The sequence below is a fragment of the Monopterus albus genome, unplaced genomic scaffold, assembly GCF_001952655.1.
Source record: "Monopterus albus unplaced genomic scaffold, M_albus_1.0 scaffold152.1, whole genome shotgun sequence".
Lineage (NCBI taxonomy): Eukaryota > Metazoa > Chordata > Actinopteri > Synbranchiformes > Synbranchidae > Monopterus > Monopterus albus.
The window spans coordinates 1,054,839-1,070,083 of record NW_018128032.1 but is presented as its reverse complement, the minus strand read 5'-3'; the positions used below and the strand labels follow the sequence as shown (position 1 = coordinate 1,070,083).

At 39.6% G+C, this 15,245-nt stretch overlaps 1 protein-coding gene across 3 annotated transcripts in view; it reads right to left on the bottom strand.

Moving 5' to 3' along the window:
- Nucleotides 1–15,245, bottom strand: part of cadm1b (cell adhesion molecule 1b) — a 162,024-nt gene that overhangs the window by 34,394 nt on the left and 112,385 nt on the right. For all 3 annotated transcript variants that reach the window (XM_020614858.1, XM_020614859.1, XM_020614860.1), the window contains exons 3-5: nucleotides 14,787–14,933; nucleotides 7,835–7,987; nucleotides 5,941–6,078 (exon numbers count right to left, since the gene is read on the bottom strand). In XM_020614858.1, the coding sequence (XP_020470514.1) occupies nucleotides 5,941–6,078; nucleotides 7,835–7,987; nucleotides 14,787–14,933 (438 nt within the window). The remainder of the gene's footprint in view (nucleotides 1–5,940; nucleotides 6,079–7,834; nucleotides 7,988–14,786; nucleotides 14,934–15,245) is intronic.

Here is a 15,245-nt window from a genome sequence, read left to right as displayed (position 1 = left end):
CTGGTAAAATATTTTTATATCTTTAAAGACATTACAAGCATTACAATGTGAAACATATAGGGCACTGTAGATCTAAAATATATACAGTATTTAATATTATACATTTCTTTGCCCCCTGAAAGCTGTCTACAGCCGCCTACATCTAGGTGATTTGACTTCACTCTAAAAAGCACTGCATCCATTAACGTGACACACGGCAAATGATCCCAGACATCTTTAATTGAAGCAGAGTGCTGTGATCACTGGTAACAATGGCATCTTTTTCTTTGCTAACTAGCAACAGCAATCTTACATTAAGAGCTCTGTTGTCACAATGCGGTCACAAAGACGTAGGTCACATTTGTGTGGTCAGTGAGGGTGTTTGGCTAAAGTGGAGGACTGATTGCAGGGGTGTGGTGATTATTCATTATCCTCTCAGCCAGTCACAGTAATTGTCTCATTCCAATTACAGTGCTGCAGTTGCTCAGGAAAGGATGTATAGTTCAGCTTCATCAAATGGGAAAATAATATCAGTTCAGTGTGGCATAAAGCAAATGTGGTAGGGCTAAACCATTATCTCAGTGTTACTTTGTTTATTTTCCAAAACCTATATGTATCAAGATACTGTATGGCAAATTTATAGAGAAAATCTAATTGACATTCAAAGCAACGAAATGTATTCCACCTTATGCTTTGACTGTGTGTGAAATCACATGCTCACTACTTTGTATATAACTCCACCGTGAGGACAGGAAAGAACACTTTCTCCTGCCCCCATGTTTGCCCCCAATTAACACCATAGAAGAAGACGTGGCAGCCTGATAAATGGCTATTTTCAAAATAGCCCCATGTCATGACAACTGTAAGTAGCTAATTTGCATTACCAGAATAGTCTAAAAATCCCCGTAATTAACATAATGAATGACGCACATCTAGCCAGGCTACCTGTTGTGTGCAAGGTGTGTAATGGTAGCTAGCTTTAAGTTTTATAGTAATGCTTGTTTGTTTTTTTAATCTCTGGACAGCTAACCAGCTGTTTATACTCTTAGACATTTATCTTTTACACTGAACCATGAGGATAAGGCTAAACATGGTCTTCCTGACTGCAGCAATTGTGTGTCTTCACTCAGGTGAACTGCAGTACAGTTTGATGTTTTGCTGTCCAGAAGAAGGGGAACACAGTGCATCCACAGTCAGCTCTTTCACCCATAAACCATGTGTTAAATCAGATCATCTTCACACCATAGTAAATTGAAAGGAAAGCACTCAGGAGCAGCCTTTTTATGTGAGGTTTGCAACAATTTTCCAGTTTGTTGTAGATGCATCATTCCAGTTTGCTGCCAGTGGACCTGCAGTCTACAGTGAGGGGCTGCTATAGGCTAGCTGATGCTAGTTATCTGTTTGCACATCATCTAATTTTATCTGTTGCTACTGTACATATCCAGACTCATACAAACATTAGAAAATTTGACGGATGATCACTGCCTTTAGTGAAAGGGTCTGCCAAATATGATAATAATCCAATCCAATGACACAGTGATAAGACTAGATATGTTGATGATAACGGTTCTGATATTAGGTAACACTGAGGCAGAATCAAGTGGGTAAAACCACTTGTTTCAAAGGCCACTCATTAGGTACAGTAGGTTTCAGTCAGATTCACATGTAAATCAAGCTCAAAGTGCTAATACTGTTAAAAAAGAGACTAGTAAAAATAATGTCATTCAACCAAAACACACCAATAATTATTTTGCTAGTGTTTTATGTTTCTTCAAAGTTACTTGAATATTTTCATTTTCAGCTATGCCATTCTTCAAACTTTCTGTATTTCACATCCATATATTGTAAATGGTCTTACTATACTTATATAGTGCTTTTCTATGCATTGCAGCACACTCAAACTGCTTTCACACTATTTGGCCATTCAAACTCCAAAACATTCACACATTCACGCACCAGTGATATCATTCAGTGCGACTGGAGGTTCAGTGTCATCTTGCTCAAGGACACTTTGACATGTGGACTGGACAACCCGGGAATCGGGAATCGACCCACTCTACCTCCTGAAGAGGGCCATGGGGGAGGGCTGGAGCTAATCCCAGCTGACATTGGGCAAAAGGCAGAGTACACCCTTGCCAGTCTATCACAGGGCTGATACTTAGAGGCAGACAACCGCACACACTCAACCTAAGTTACATGTCTCTGGACTGTGGGAGGAAGCCGGAGTACCCGGAGAGAACCCACGCTGCCATGGGGTCAGTGAGGGCTCGAACCCAGAATGTTCTTGCTGTGAGGGCACAGTACTAACCACTGCACTACAGTCATAAGAATTAATTAATCCCTGGTGGGAAATTCACAAGCTACCCCAAAGTATGTAAAGTACTTCATATTATACTGTTATTATAAAATAGTTAACGTTATACTGTTACTGTGATGTACACAGTAATACATCAATAATTATAATCCAGTAATGTAATGTGCCATGTGCCCTTCTGCAAAAAAAATATTTTAAAAATTAACTAGTAACTGAAGTTATAAAATATTAGTGGAGTAAAAAATACAACATTTGGATCTGAAATGCAGAGAAGTTGAAGAATGGCATGGCTGAAAATGCAAATATTTAAATAACCTTGTAGAAACATAAAACACTGTATGAATAATTGATGGTGTGTTTTAGGTGAATAACATTATTATTACTAGTCTTTTTTGAACAATATTAGGATTTTTGAACTAGATTGGAAGAATGTAATTATGCGCAATAAAACAATAAACCTCTGGAAAAGTGCATGTGGGGGTGGGTTTAAAAGTGTGACGTCACCAGAGTTTGACAGGTGTGGCATTACTGCCTTCTCTGATCTGTGCACTTCCACCACTGTATACTGAAGACAGAAAAGGTGCATATGCAGCTTCTTGATTTATGCTAGTGCTGATACCATTTTTAAGGTTTATAAGGTTTAATTATGTTTATTTGCTTTTATAGGCTACACTGAACTCTGTAAAAGTAAGAATAAGAAGTAATAAAGTGTGAAGTAGGAAGAAAACTAACCTTTGGTTAGACTTATGTTTCATGTGATGTGATCTCCCCTCAGTGGCTTATTTAGTTTTTGGAAACCAGTGCCATCACTGCCAATTTTGAGCAAAACACATTGCTGTTTTTATGCAGTCTAAATGACAATTTTAACAAAATAGCACCGTCCTGTCTTGTAGCCCCTTGTCTGCATGAAGGTCCCATGTTGTTGTGCCTGTTTTTTGACCTCTGTACCACGCAAAACACCAAAGGAACAGGCAAAACACATTTCAAGGTCAGGAAAATAGCACAGCTGGCACTTGTCTTGGTGCTGTCATGCAAAAAAAGTCCTTAATTTGACTTCTAATACCACTTATTTTTGGTCATGATGCTTCTTACAAAATAATTAGAATATGAAATAGGCTTGGAAAACCTCTGAGCTTTCAGAGTCAAATTTTGAAGCTCAGACTCATAGAAACGGAGTCATTATCACTGTACGGGCCAACCAACACTTGTCAATTATCAGTGTCATCCAAACCCAGATCAGGAAAACAACTGTGGATCAGGTTGTCTAAGGATTCGAATATGAATGCAGAGGAGATTTGAGTGCTGCAGCAGAGATGTCAAATCAAACGCTCTTGTGAGCATCAGCCACTGATCAATCCCAGTGCAATCAAGCATAGCCTCTTCTCAGGGTGACATTTTCTTTCAGTTAGTTTCTTAGCCGAGTCTCTGTCTGCCAACACATGGCACATCAGCCACTGATCAAGCTGTCTGAATACTGCTTCGACAGTAATGTAGTACTGGTATTACCATTATGAAAGTAGGCTAAAATTAAGACGGTATAAATGCTAAACTTGACCCACACAATACATCATCATTGGGTACTATTCGAGCCCTTAGACAAGTGTATCTTAATTATATGTTCTAAATTTGAGTGTAATTTTAACCTGAAGACACTCATATAATTTCATATGCTGTAATTAATGGCTTTAATAATAGTTAATAAATAATTCACTAATGGTTTGGACTTCAGGTATAAAGCTTTAACAGGATCAATTTTAGGTTTGCCTGCTTGTGGAAAACCTTGATGAATTTAAGAAGTAGGGCTGGAAAATAGTTTTCTATCTTATCACTGGTGTATAACAAATCTGGAAAACATTTACACATGACTTTTAATAAAGCTATTAACTGCAATTGATCACATTATAAGAGCTGCCTTTGTAATGTGTAAATAAAAAAAGTTGAATTTATCACAAATGAATGGTGATAATTAAAACCCTACATTCAAGCTCTTATAGAGCTTACTTTAAAAGAATAATATGTCTATAAAAATGTATTAAAAAGAATAATAAATCAGTTTGGGAATCAAAACAGTTGTTTCCCGAATGCCGATTTGCATTTAAGAAACATTTAGCATAAAGTAAGATGAAGTTTTAAGGAAATCAAAACCGAATATTTGAAAGTGAATTTAAAAAAAAACAATACAAAATCTAAAAACTGCTCAAAAATGTGATTAAACCACCTGCATGCAGTCTCACATGATCACGTATAAGAGATGAAAAACATCATTTCAATGCAGCTGTTGGATGGAACAAACCTCCTCCCATACTTTAGCAGCAGCAGCTGAATGCTGGGCTCTGCTATATTTACTGTAAATGACACTCCAGCTGTCATTTATGCTAACAAGCATTTCTATCACTTTGCATGTTGAGTCTCTCTCACACCATCAGTTCTGTACCTGCCACCATGATAAATGGCTGCAAAACCAATTCAGCCAGTTTGGAAATATGTTTAAATTAGTCATTGGGGTTCTTTCTTGCCATTATGGCTTTCTTGTCTGAGATAAACATGATCACAGGAACTTTATAAAACCGGTGTGATGTGCGCCTTTTAATCTCAATATGTGCAGGAGCTAACAAATGAATGAAGGAAGGAATTAATGAATTCCACAACGAGTAGCGATTTGTCTTTCCTGGGGTACAGGAGGTCGTGACTCTCTGGCTGTCTTTATGTATCCGCTGCCACTATGGATTAGCCCTGCACAGCATGTCAGTGGCATTTTGCTGATCTAACCGTCCTGTTGTCCCTCCCTCCCTTACACAACACTTGACAACTCATAAACATAAACTGACTTCAGCTCCTGTAGGGAATACTGGAGGCACAGATGGCATTTAGCTTCAGATTCGCTCTAAATATTTCATCTCTCAACAAGCCAAATGAATCCTCTCCATTCTAATACATATATAATTTGACAACAAGCCCAGAGATATCCACTCTGTGTAAATACGATATGACTAAAATGAATATACCCCCTTGCTGCACAATAAGTGTGCAGTGAATAATTGATGACCCCTAATCATAACTGAGAAGTGATCAGGATTTTTCACCACTCCATATTATATACCCCTGTCTGCAGCAGCTTGCAGCTGGCCAAAGGCACTGCAATTCATGGGAAATGTGCAAATATAAAAGATTAAGCTTTGTCTCGTCTTAACAACACTTTCTATCAGCAGGCAAGGTGTAACTAAATGTTCACAGCAAGTGTTTAAGCAACTTTAAATCTAAACAGGAATCTCTGAATTAAAAATTAGTGTGAAAGCAGCTTCAGGGCAAATAGTTTGTAAGCCTTATGAGAAACATAACATGAGCCTGGACTGCAGCTGTGAATGCAAATTTTGATCATAACACACTGTATTGAGCAAGGGTACACATGGCAACAGGAAAAGGAAGACAGCGAGTGAATGAAAGAATGCACTGCCCTGCCTCAGCTGTATATGCCAGCCATGGGCGCATCAGCAGCCTATATACATGTCAATCAACATAATCAGCACAAAACATTAATGATTTAGAGGAGGACTGCATTTTGTTCTCAGGGGAAGCACTTCTAGTGACCAGGCAGCAGGGAAGCGGACAAGCCTGGAGCATGTGAAGCAAACTGTTGTTCCACTGACCTGTCAGTTCCTCATCCCCTTTCATCCATCTGATGTAGGCAGGTGGCTTGCTGCCCATGGCTGTGCAGGTGAGCTCCGTCTCATTCCCCTCGCTGACCACATCATCACGGCTCTCGATGACCGGGCTGCCTGGTGGCACTGGTAAGAAGGACACCAGCATTGCAACGTTTAGGCAGTGCTTAAAGGCAGTGCCTTATCTGACAGTGCTTAAAGGTAAGGGCCCAAAACACATGGATTACTTTATGTAGCGCGTGTATTCCTGTGTGTCACCATAAAGAAATGATCAAATCACTATGAGTTTTAATGTATGATAACTCACACTTACAGTTATGTTAATTCATAAGCTATCAAATTTGATTTGATCAGTCTCTGAAAGCAGAACAGTATCTGCCCAGATTCACCATTAATCAATGTACTATGCATTAAGTAATAATTTCCAGATTAGTATGATGGCATGACTTTGCCTGATGGGACACAAGTCAGTGTAACTTGTAAGAAAGTGTGATCTCAGGTGTGAAATAGTGATAAAGTAACTATGACACTTCGCGTGTCATATTTACGCTCAGGAGTCTGTTAGCTTCAACGTATCTGTCCATTTTCCCCCGACTTGTCATCTGGCACCTGCTTGGCTGGTGTTGAAGCTTGAATTAAATGAGACATGCAACAAGAGCCAGTGGCTCACGCAGCAAAGTGTAGGTGTTTATATCTTATAGCCAGTTCGATGAAAAGCCACCTCATATTTCCATGGAAATAAATACTTTTCTGCTTTCAGAGACTGATCAAACTAATGGATCTGAAATGTCCTTTTCTATGTAACTGGATTCCTGCTAATTTGATCACAGAAATTAATGGATAAACTGACTAAGAGTCTGCACCTGCAGTATGCTGGTGTGCACCCAGTTTTAGCTTCAACATTTACAAATTCATATTTAACTACATAGTAGGTCATATACCCACAGCTCCAGCTCCTACTCTCTACACCACTGATAGCTAGATGTGGGTAAAGGGGGGTAATGTGGTATTGCCTTGTAATTTAGAATTATGAGATTTTCTCTAAAAAAGCCTTCTGTTGTCTGCCACGTAATCAGAAACAGAATCACATAGGCTTAATCATTTCTTATCAGTGAGCAAAAGGACACAGCTGTTAATCCATGCATCAAATCATTATGTGTTATGCATTAGTTATGCATTACTTAAGCATGTGTTTCACACCCTTGTTATAAAATGTTAATCAAAATGCCAAAATTATGTAAATATATGTAATTATAACCTGTGGCCACATGGGTGTGAAACCTATACAGAACATGGATAAGGCACAGTTGTCCCTCATCTCTTGCATTAGTCATCACAGCAAACTTGCTGAACTCCAGTTACTTGAAAGCAAAAAGTCAGCGGGATGTTTATTTCGAGGACTCTTCAATGCAACCCTTAGTTCAGAAATACTGCAGCTAGGTTTCAATTGTACAACCAGAGTAATTACTTTAAAGTGCCTTTAATTCCTTTCAATCCCCCAGGATGTCTGCATGTATAATAAAGCTTAACTAGAGTAATTTCACTCCAAAGCATCAAAGTGTGGCACAGCTGACTCTCAATAGGGAATCGTTTGGAGCAGCCAAGTCAACATTCACCGGGATTCACAGAGTCAACACAGCTGCCAAAACCAACGCGGTCTGAGCCATCAGTTTCAGCATCTGCTCCTTTTCGTTATGCTGTTGAGCGCTGCGAGAGCCTAATTGGCTGACATTTTGTTTCAGTTGCTAAAGATAACAGGATCAAAGATGACTATTATTTTATATTCACTATCTAAAAAAGAAACCAAATACAATAAAACTGTAATGTGTGTGATGGTGGTGTGATACATGTGTGAGGTTCACGCGTGCACCCTCACACCTACCCAGGACAGTGATGTCTGCGTAGGCTTCCTGAGGAGGATCTGTGTAGAGCTGGCACACATAGCGTCCCTCATCGGAGAGTGACACATTGGACAGAGACACCCGCAGTTCGCTGTCAGAGAAATTCACCAGCTGGAACCGACTGTCCTTCAGAGCTATGGGGATATATGTGAGACAGAGACGGTGAAGACACACAGTACAGGGACACAAACGCGAGACACGGAGTGAGAAGGAAGCAGAAAGAGGGGGGAAGTGGGAAGTGGAGAGGGGTGTGAATGAGAGCAGGGATGGAGGAAGATGAAGGAGATGCTAGGAGAAAATGAGGCACCCACAGGAGGGGAAGGTAATGGGGGAGAGTGCTGCCCTTTTGTGGGCTTTCTCCTTAATTGAGTAAAAGAAAAGTGAGTTTCAAAATGATTCATACAAGTTGATTTATAAAGTAGCTTTACAGTCCATAGAGCACTCGTAGAGTCAGGAAAGTGTGAAGAGTGCTCATGAGGACTCCTAACAAGCTAGGAACTCTTAAAAATGGGCTGCTGCTGGTCATGGATGGATGCATCAAACTCACATATTCCAGAGAAAGAAGAGGCATTCAAACATACATAATGAATTAAATCATAGCACAGTGGCAGAGAGGGCTGGATGCCTGAAAATCAAAATCAAAAGTCACCAAGAATCTGTATTCTAATGCCTGTAAAGATGGCCTAAATTTTCTTTTAAAGTCATCAAACCAGGTTAGCCAGCACTCAGGGTTTTCTCCTGAGCCCCGAGCTCCCCTTTACATAAACCGTTTGGGTTGATTTGATTAGGAGCCCTTTTGATCTTTTGACCTGCTTTTTTGTCAAGTCCTCTCTGCTGCTGTTGAGCTAACAAGACCTCAATTCAGCCCCTGTTTAAAGCGCAGGAGTTTGTTATTCCCATCAGGCTTTATTCTTAGCATCGTGATCATTACCTAAGGTCTCAGGGCAGTGTCAACATGAAACCTCATCCACCGGTGTAATTTGAGAGCTCTTTGGAAGTCTCTGCTCAAAGGAAAACAATGACACTGATGCACTTTGAGAGCCGCAGCACCTGCTGGGGAGGGAAACCCTTCACATCAGAGACGCCGAATTGGTTTCATAACTGGCTGACTGCTTACATAAGAGTGTGGAGGGTGCCCAGCATCTAGTATTTATTAACCTGTGATTAGGTATGTTTTCAGCACATTATGTCAATATTTCAAGGAGGCCATTGTTTTTATTAGTGATTAATATGCTGATGATATGTTTGATTGGTCTTTTAGGTCAATAAAATAAAAAACAGTGAAAAAAGCCCATCAGATTCCCGAGACACATTCAACTTGTTTATTTGGTCCAAAATAGAAAGGTAGTCAGTATACTCTCAGCTGATGTCGGTGAAGTTGAGCAGTTTTTTTGCTGCAAAAACAATATAAATAATAAATGGCTTAGTAAAGCTGTGTTTGATTGATGTTCTTTTAGTCAGTTATTCAATGAATACTTTCAGCTTGTTTTGTGCTGTTACCCTCCATAAAGCTTGAAAAATGCCATGAAAGAAATCTATTGAGCCATATTTGTATAAGCTATTGTATATAGCTACTGTATTATCAAATCAATCTAGGTCACAAATATTTACTGTACACAGACATGTGACCTAGCATGTGAGTGTCACTCAGCTCTATGGAGCTTTGTAGTGGCTGTCAGCTCTGTTTTGGTTTTTTGGCCCGCATCATTTACTGTTTGGTTCATCTTACTGCTCTCACAGTGCACAGAGCATAAGCTAGCACCTAGCTGGTGAACAGAGTTGAGATTTAGCAGCTAATGAAGCAGCCAAACATTTCCCTAAGGACAGTGTGGAAAGCACAACAGAGCTAAAACAGTGTGAATACTTGACTTCCACTCATCCGGTGGCCAAAAACACAACTCCAAATGAATAATAATGTCGCTGTTTGCTAACAAGTGAGTCTAAAAGGGAACTGTATGTCAGTGTTGTGCTCACAGTTTGTCTCCACTGTGGTAAAATGGTAAAAATTGTTATTGCAGGGTTAACCTGCTGAGCAAACGGTTGAAAAAAGGAATGGAAACCTGTCACTGTTTAAACTTGTTCCTATTGGAATCCATTGTAACCAACAGGAGTGAGATGAATTTAAGCTGTACAGCTGACATTCTTCCTAAAGTACCTTTTATTGAAAGAGGCAGCTGTTTACTTGCACTTAAAGGGCCTGAAAATGTATTTTCACAATCAGCTTCTACATGAATACACTGTTGTCAGTTTTGCTTATGTTACCTGAAAGATTTCTGTATTTGAGTTTTGTCCTTGCTCTTCTTGTTGGTTTGAAATGGGCAGAGCTCATATTTAAGAAACAACATACGAACTTTTGAATCAAAATGTTGTGAGGTTGTTTTCTCCTATTGCAGGGCCACTGTCAATTAAATCTGATCCACGCCTCCACAGTCCTAATGAAGCAGATCACTTGTATTTTCTCCTCCTAATAAATAATATCTACACAGCTCTACCTCAGAGTTTAACTTTGATAGATGCTTATTTAGTCATTAGTGTTATAAAGAAACCGTGAAGACTTGAAACCAGGTTTCAGGAGCTTTGCATCCCACAGGCATTGAGTATTTGATGCTAACATGAAAGTCATTTTGAACATTAAACCTCACACAGAGTCAGAAAACTGAAGAAAGATGCAGTGAATAAATAATGGTGTGATATTGCATCACCATCCATAGAGGGCCACCTTCGTTGATAAAAGCCCCTTTTTCCCATTTCAGATGACAACTCTGCCGAATTGCATGTCATTTTGTATATATCTAGCAGAATAAATAGCTCATCCCAACAAGAGTGGCTCAGCCTCTATACCTATGACATAATTTATCTTTATTTGCTGCAATGGAAATTGTTTATTTGGCCTTTGCTGGTACTGTAAAAGCTGTTATCATTTTGGTATTTATGTGCAGATCTGTTTCTGTGGCTGCCGCTTCAGTTGTAGCTGCTGTTCTTGTAGCTCCCGGTGTGTCTCTGTGTCACTGCTGTTTACTTCCTTGTATACAAAGATCTGCTACTGTGTCGAGCGGCCCCGTTGACAGTTAACAATGCCACTGGCTGAGGGGGGTCCCCACAGAACCAGCAGTCCTTCAGGAACAGAGCCTAGAATAGTGCTGCCATGGGGTTCACTAGACCCCATCACGAGGAAAACAAACATGCAGCGGCAGCAGCGGCAGCCCAGTGACATTTTAACCGCCTGTCAGAAATCTGACATATATTCAGATTCTCACTGCAGATAAACAAAACCTGTTGTGTTTTGTAATTGACAATGACACTGGACTGATTTGGACATGTTCACAAGCCCACGTGGAGCAGCTCAATAGAAAATGATGAGGAAAAGGCTTTTTTAACCTTGTGGAAAGATTTCCTCAACAGTACAGTGCTAATATTTATCATTACTGTGTAAGATCTAATTATTTTGTGCTGTTTTTCTAAATATCCCCAATCTCTGTGTCCTCCTTGGAGTCAGAGTGAATATGTTTACGATGTGGAGCACAACTTGACTTGTGCTTTTTACCAATTCATTCTCTTTTGCTATGTTCTCAGGCAGCTTTGCGTATTTTGTACAAATATGACAAGAATGTGCACTCAGACCCCCGTGATGCTGCTCGCAAGTGAGAAAATGGAACACATGCCTCGCTACCTAGACTTGTGAAATAACAGTTGGGATGCAATACAGACAGAAATGAAGGGTGCTTCTCGTTCACCTTGAATCCTGGCTCAGATCCCAGATACAAACAAGTAAAAAAAAACAGTGACAAGAACCCGGTTCAAAGTAGAAGTACCCCATATGCTCACACATAGTCATAATGCTCAATATCTTAATCTCAAAAATTATTGTAAAATCTAATGCAGCAAGTGACAAGGACACAAAAGTATTCCCATTATGGTAGCACTGTTAATTATCTCATATTAATCTTGCTGCATTATGAGCTTAATGACTTGTGCAAAAGAGCTAAAAAGTCAAGGACAGATAGAATCAAGTTTGCACAAGAAGACTAAGCCAAAGCTGGAGCTGATCTTGTGGTGATGTCAAAACCAGAGAGATTGCTGTGAAATTTAATGCTGACATACAGACTCACACCTCAGGAAAAAAAAAACAGTTGGAGCAGTTATTCTTTAGAAAACAAACTGACAGCAGCGGAATAGTGTAGACGTGTGTGCAAAGTGATGTGAGAAATATTCAACCCCAAATTGCATGTTGAGGTGCAACAATGATGGTGGCATTTTTTTTACTTAAAAATGTAAGTTTATGGCTGCAGCTAATGATATTTTCATTAGTGATCAGCTGCTGATTATTTTCTCAGTCAATCAATTAGTTGGTTGTCTATATGATAGGAAATCGTGAAAGAAAAGCTCAGTGTTACATATTCAAATGTCTTGTTTTGTCAGACTGCGAGGCTGAAACCTAAAGATATACAGATTAGCTTGAGCAGCTAATGTTCAGTAGCGTCTCCCTCCAGTCAAAAATCTCGTAGCTGCTGTTCTTGTAGCTCCCGGTGTGTCTCTGTGTCACTGCTGTTTACTTCCTTGTATACAAAGATCTGCTACTGTGTCGAGCGGCCCCGTTGACAGTTAACAATGCCACTGGCTGAGGGGGGTCCCCACAGAACCAGCAGTCCTTCAGGAACAGAGCCTAGAATAGTGCTGCCATGGGGTTCACTAGACCCCATCACGAGGAAAACAAACATGCAGCGGCAGCAGCGGCAGCCCAGTGACATTTTAACCGCCTGTCAGAAATCTGACATATATTCAGATTCTCACTGCAGATAAACAAAACCTGTTGTGTTTTGTAATTGACAATGACACTGGACTGATTTGGACATGTTCACAAGCCCACGTGGAGCAGCTCAATAGAAAATGATGAGGAAAAGGCTTTTTTAACCTTGTGGAAAGATTTCCTCAACAGTACAGTGCTAATATTTATCATTACTGTGTAAGATCTAATTATTTTGTGCTGTTTTTCTAAATATCCCCAATCTCTGTGTCCTCCTTGGAGTCAGAGTGAATATGTTTACGATGTGGAGCACAACTTGACTTGTGCTTTTTACCAATTCATTCTCTTTTGCTATGTTCTCAGGCAGCTTTGCGTATTTTGTACAAATATGACAAGAATGTGCACTCAGACCCCCGTGATGCTGCTCGCAAGTGAGAAAATGGAACACATGCCTCGCTACCTAGACTTGTGAAATAACAGTTGGGATGCAATACAGACAGAAATGAAGGGTGCTTCTCGTTCACCTTGAATCCTGGCTCAGATCCCAGATACAAACAAGTAAAAAAAAACAGTGACAAGAACCCGGTTCAAAGTAGAAGTACCCCATATGCTCACACATAGTCATAATGTTCAATATCTTAATCTCAAAAATTATTGTAAAATCTAATGCAGCAAGTGACAAGGACACAAAAGTATTCCCATTATGGTAGCACTGTTAATTATCTCATATTAATCTTGCTGCATTATGAGCTTAATGACTTGTGCAAAAGAGCCAAAAAGTCAAGGACAGATAGAATCAAGTTTGCACAAGAAGACTAAGCCAAAGCTGGAGCTGATCTTGTGGTGATGTCAAAACCAGAGAGATTGCTGTGAAATTTAATGCTGACATACAGACTCACACCTCAGGAAAAAAAAAAAACAGTTGGAGCAGTTATTCTTTAGAAAACAAACTGACAGCAGCGGAATAGTGTAGACGTGTGTGCAAAGTGATGTGAGAAATATTCAACCCCAAATTGCATGTTGAGGTGCAACAATGATGGTGGCATTTTTTTTACTTAAAAATGTAAGTTTATGGCTGCAGCTAACGATATTTTCATTAGTGATCAGCTGCTGATTATTTTCTCAGTCAATCAATTAGTTGGTTGTCTATATGATAGGAAATCGTGAAAGAAAAGCTCAGTGTTACATATTCAAATGTCTTGTTTTGTCAGACTGCGAGGCTGAAACCTAAAGATATACAGATTAGCTTGAGTCAAAAATCTTTTTAGCTTATTGTTATTTCACCTGGAGCTTCACTGTGCAGAATAATGTATAAGCAGAGTTTGGAACCAGAAGGCTGTTTTCACATTCACCTGCTGAAGGAGGGAGGTTTCCTGGTGTTCACCTGAAATCTCATTTTACGGTACATGCGAGCACAGTTTAGTGACATCACAGCTAGTTTGTAAGTAAATCATGGTATATTATGCAACTTCAACACATGTGATGAGGGAACGTGAATCCTCCAGCACAAGTACTCTGAGAATAAACATACAGTATATCCATATTCATAATTGGAGTATTTTTTTTAAACATTTTAAACAAGATAATTTGTTCTACAGGTCCTATATTTCCTCACAAATTTTCTAAAAACCTTCCTCATAATTAAATAAAAATTATCCTGTATTTAGATGAACATTATTAGGATATTTACAAGGAATACTTTGCAATTTGGTGCTTATTATAAGGGAAATGGAGAACCAGTTGTTTCAGCTCTAGTTACACTAGTAACAGTTAATTTAAAAAAAGAGAACATTCACCTTGTAGTTACTGTTTTGCTGCAATTTTATAAAGTGTGCGTGCACAACTGAGCCAAATATAGGTTAAATGATGAATGGATGCTTACACCGGACAACTTTGGTGATAACTTGGTAAGAAAAATATTTTCATCACAGATATGAACATGACTAAAACTGTGACTGTAAAAGAAAATCAGTTAAATCCTTATAAAAATATTCTTGGTGTAAAAAAGGATCAAGCCCAGATAGTCATACTTGGAGAAAAAAAAAAAGCTTTGGCCATGAGACCTTTGTGCAATTGTTTTGCAGTGGGAAAACAAATTTATCTCACTTTTTGTGCAAGAAGAACGTGTTTGCATTTTAGGACACCACGTCAGATATTGCTAACACTGCATCTGAGGCGCCAGCACTTACGCCGAACGTCTTTGAAGTAAATGGTCTGTCTGCTGGGGTTGAGCAGCTGGATGACGGAGTCGTCGTTGTTCTTCACTCTGCAGCTGATGGTGGCCATCTCCCCCTCGATCACTGACACATTGTCAGTTGCCAGGTTCTGACCTTCAACTTCACAGAACAGAAAAAAGCACAAATGGAAAAATTACATTTCAAGTGGGAGACAAGCAGCCCTGTCTGGATATTTACAGCCTATCAAATGCTTAAACTTCCTATGACAGGGGCCGCATATCAACACATGCACAGTGTAAACATACATGAACAGGCCCTGTAGATTGTCTGTTTGCAGCCATATCTAATCCTTCTAATATAAGAGCTATGTGCAGTGTTTGTCACTATTGATCTCCCCCAGCTCAGAGTGGGCCCTGTGAGCCAGTGCCAGATGGGCTGTAAGCTCTGCTGCCCACGGAGGTAGTAGGGAGA